The sequence below is a fragment of the Calliphora vicina genome, chromosome 3, assembly GCF_958450345.1.
Source record: "Calliphora vicina chromosome 3, idCalVici1.1, whole genome shotgun sequence".
NCBI lineage: Eukaryota > Metazoa > Arthropoda > Insecta > Diptera > Calliphoridae > Calliphora > Calliphora vicina.
The window spans coordinates 20,815,282-20,817,863 of NC_088782.1; the positions used below are offsets into that span (position 1 = coordinate 20,815,282).

The following is a 2,582-nucleotide window of genomic DNA, read 5'->3' on the forward strand; positions in this document are numbered from 1 at the left end:
GTATGTTCCTAATGAACTCAAAAATGGCTGGACCGATTTTAATGAAATTTTCAGGGAATCTTCAGAATAGGACAGCGGGTTTTTGATTTTCGGTCTGTGGGCGGAGGGGCGTGTAAAAATAAAATTTTTACATTATACCGCTAATGCCATCTATATGTATAACAAGTAAGAGAGAGAGCTATATTCGTCTGTGCTTATTCTTATATACCTTTCACTAAATTACACTCAGGTCTCGTTTTATGCGATAGATAAAACGATACTCTAGCTTTATATAAAAGCTAATGATTCGCTCCAAAATTCTGAAAAACCGCATAAATTCAAATTTTAATTACAAATCCAAAGCAAAATCGTATTAAAAAAAAATCAACAAAAATATATTTATTTCATTTACTTAAACAGTAAAAACCAAAACCCTTTAAAAAAAATAAACAAAAATATAATATTAATTCATTAATAACAGAAAATGATCAAAAAAATAAGCTAAAACATTTGTTAAGGAAATTCTTTAAATATGTATGATCAATCTGAATGACTGATTAATTGTCGGCATAGTTTAGGAATTGGTTCAACGTGACTTTCATAATCATATCATCATATTGTAAAATATCATTTTCATCACTAGAATTTTTTAAATTTAAAAGCCGCATAAATTTGAATCCGCATAAAACGAGACCTGAGTGTATACTTTAAAAATTTATTCAAAATTGTTTTTTTTCGAAATTGATTTCTAATTTTTTTTAAAAAAGTTTTTTCCAATTTTTTATTAGAAAAATATTGCTGACCTCTTGGAACATGTTGTTTACTTTGCTGAAATTGTTCAGAAACATGTTGCTGTACTCTAGAAACAAATTGTTGAATTCTAGCAACATGTTTCTGAACTCTATCAACGTGTTGCCTAACATTAGCAGCATGTTGCTTAACATTAGCAACATGTTGCTGAACTCTAGCAACATGTTTATGAACTCTAGCAACATGTTTATGAACTCTAGCAACATGTTTATGAACTCTAGCTATATGTTGCTGAACACTAGCAACATGTTGCTGATTATTAATTGCAGATCAACATGTTGCAGAACTATAAAACTATATAGAACTATTTCCTATATATTGTTGTAAAAAAGCAATGCGGTTCAGCTAGTTATATATAAGTTATTAAAAACAAAAACCGAGTTCAAAAGATACGACATCAATTGTAAATCCTGCATTTTTACTACAAAATTTGCAATCGTTGAAAAATGTCACATCGCTGATCCTAAAGAATATCAGATCGAAAATCAGATCAAAATCAATCTACTAGAAGTTAACAAAGCATACAATTATATTAGTTTCTTTTTTTCTAAATGACTAAAAAAATTTTAGTCACTTAGTATTCAGCAACTACGCGATCTGAAATAATAGGATCCTTAGTAGAATCGCAGCATTTGAGATTCTCAGATCTATTTTATTTTAGTCAAGCAGTTTTGAAGAAAAGACCGAACTCCTTTGGATAGTTCAGTCTGTAGTAATTAGTTCAAAAAAGGCAAATTTTAAGTATGACGAAATCTTCGATCACACACTTTAAAAGCTAAAAATAAAACTCTGGCGTTATTCAAAAAATCAAAATTCTAAATTCGCAAAATCTAAATATGATTTAAAATTGCCATAAATGTTTTGTTTACTCTAATTATTTTAAATAGCCATTTGAAAACATGAATTCCAATAGAACTCTAGCAATAGGAAAACAGCAAACAATGCGGAAGTCGTTCAAACGTTTAAAAATAATCGCCTACGAAATTTCAAATCCGTATTGAAAATAATAGAAAAAACACAAATAAAATTAAATGCAATACACGTTTAAATAACTTCAAATGTATTTTCTGTTAATTATTTGATAATAGAATATAATATTAGATAAACAAAACGCACACATAATAAAATAAAATAATAAATAATTATGAAAATAAGTATAATAAACAGTAAAAAGTAAAGATATTCACATGGAAATGTTATTTCACAAGACAGCAGCAACAATTGGCGATACTATTGCTTGATCTTGAGGCAAGATATATGCAGGACTTTGCACTAGGGCCTGAGGCTGTTGGTAGGGACTGTAAATGCTGCCGAAGGGTACAAAGCCGTTTGGAGTTGTAAAGAAGAGGGGGTATTGCGGTCCACCCGGTACTGCAGCAGCTGGATATATGGCTCTGGGTTGATAGGGCGGTTGGGCAGGATGTGGTTGTTGTGGTGGCGCCGGTGGAGCAGCACGATGTTCTGGCGGCACATCTACATTCTCTGCAGCATTTATAGCCAGATCTCCAGGTCTGGCTGACACCATGTGTGGCATGATTATTGTCGCTGCAGCAACAACAACAATCACGGTTGCAAGCTGTAATTTTTGTAGGAGGGGGATTTTTGGCCAAAGTTTTTGGGGATTGAGAGTTTTTGGGTATTATAGTTATGGGAGTTTTTTTCAATAGCAGAGTAGTAGTTGGAGTTGGTGGTGGTTCGTTATAATTATTATTAAAATTATTGTCGTCGTAATTTGAAATGTCATAATTATGACGTTTTAAACTTACAAATTTAAACATTATTTTTTATTTTGT

At 31.3% G+C, this 2,582-nt stretch overlaps 1 protein-coding gene across 1 annotated transcript; it reads right to left on the reverse strand.

The window, feature by feature from the left end:
• Positions 1-1,832: 1,832 nt before the first annotated feature.
• Positions 1,833-2,582, reverse strand: LOC135953123 (uncharacterized). Its single transcript, XM_065502812.1, has 2 exons — positions 2,556-2,582; positions 1,833-2,365 (listed from the first exon to the last, which is right to left on the reverse strand). Exons 1-2 carry the CDS (start codon positions 2,565-2,567, stop codon positions 1,991-1,993), a joined length of 387 nt encoding a protein of 128 aa, XP_065358884.1. The 5' UTR covers positions 2,568-2,582; the 3' UTR covers positions 1,833-1,990.